At 29.2% G+C, this 1,645-nt stretch overlaps 1 protein-coding gene across 1 annotated transcript; it reads left to right on the top strand.

Moving 5' to 3' along the window:
- Positions 1–296: 296 nt before the first annotated feature.
- On the top strand, positions 297–1,581 carry ENU1_006020 (WD domain, G-beta repeat-containing protein; the record flags this gene model as incomplete). Its single annotated transcript, XM_008856549.1, has 1 exon — positions 297–1,581. A coding segment is annotated over one exon (1,285 nt), but the record flags the coding sequence as incomplete, so codon positions are not given.
- Positions 1,582–1,645: the final 64 nt, after the last annotated feature.

A 1,645-nucleotide genomic window follows, 5' to 3' on the forward strand; every position in this document is an offset into this window, starting at 1 on the left:
AGTCATAATGCAACACATGCTAATTTGGAATAAGACTCTTAAATAATGAGCTAGTACACACATGGAATGAGTTATAAGCAAGAAGAAAACAATCAGAGAATAAGAAGAAACAAAAGGAGTAAAGAAAATGACCAATGAGTAATATAAATAAAATAGATAATGAAAAGAAGATTGGATAAATAAGATATAAAATAGGAGTGAATAATTAATGAAAATGAGATAAAGAAAAATATTTCTAAAGATTATAAAAATAAAAAGGGTTTTAAGAGAAAGAAAGAGAGAAAGAGAAAAATCAAATGACAGAACCACAAGGTTTTGATCCCACAAAGTTTAAATTAATTACACGAAATGTTCTTACAGAATACAAAGAATTACCAAATGATTTAGCACGTGTTCAACGATCAATGAAAGAAGAAGATCATCCATTTGCACAAGCACGAGAATATAAACGAGCACTAAATGCAACAAAATTAGATAAAATATTTGCTAAACCATTTATAGGGAATTTAGCAGGACATCCAGATGGAGTAACATGTATAACTCGAACAGGAAATGAAATATCATATATGGCAAGTGGAGGATATGATGGAGAAGTAAGAGTATGGAATGTTGGAACAAAACAATGTTTGTATACTATTCAAGCACATGACACAGTTTGTAAAGGAATTAGTGTTTCTACAACAAAAATACCATATATTGTTACATGTTCAACAGATCATACATGTAAATTATGGCCATTATCAATTTCTACAGAAGAAGATAGTAAACCAGCAAAAGTAAATGCACCATTAATGACATATAATCATGAAATACCATTTTCATGTATTGATACAAGAAGGGAAACAGAAGATTTTTGTACAGGAACAAGTGAAGGACTTGATTTATGGACATTTAGTCGAAATGAGATTGTACAACATTATGATACAGAAACAGATGGAGTTTTAGGATGTAAGATTAGTCCAACAGAAAATAATGTTGTTGGAATAACAGGAGGAAATCGAAGTATTATATTAATTGATCTTCGAGCAAATACACCAATTAAAACAGTTTATGGAGTAAGAAGATATAATGATTTATCATGGAATCCACAACAAGTATATATGTTTACTGCATGTAGTGATGATTGGAATCTTTATACATATGACATAAGAAGACTTAATGAAGCACGTACAATTCATAAAGGACATCTTGGACCAGTACTTACAGTTGATTATTCACCTACAGGAAGAGAATTTGCTACAGGGTCATATGATAAATGTATTAGAATTTATAATGAATGGTGTGGATATGCAAGAGATTGTTATCACACACAAAGAATGCAAAAAGTGTTTAATGTTTGTTATAGTGGAGATGGTCATTATATATTTAGTGGGTCTGATGAAGGAAATATTAGAATATGGAAAGCATTTGCAAGTGAATCAACTAAAATTAAAGATAAAAGAGAAATTGCCAAACTTAATTATCTTAATGGATTAAAAAAGAAATATAAAGACATGCCAGAAATTAGAAGAATAGCAAATCATATTCATCTTCCTAAAGAATTAATGCATACAAAAACAATTAGAGATACAATGATTCTTAGTGAAAAGAAGAAAGAATTAAATAGAAAGAAACATGCTAAAAAAGAAAGAAAAACTAAGAAAGA

The sequence above is a fragment of the Entamoeba nuttalli genome, assembly GCF_000257125.1.
Source record: "Entamoeba nuttalli P19 unplaced genomic scaffold asmbl_2031, whole genome shotgun sequence".
Taxonomy (NCBI): Eukaryota; Evosea; order Mastigamoebida; family Endamoebidae; genus Entamoeba; species Entamoeba nuttalli.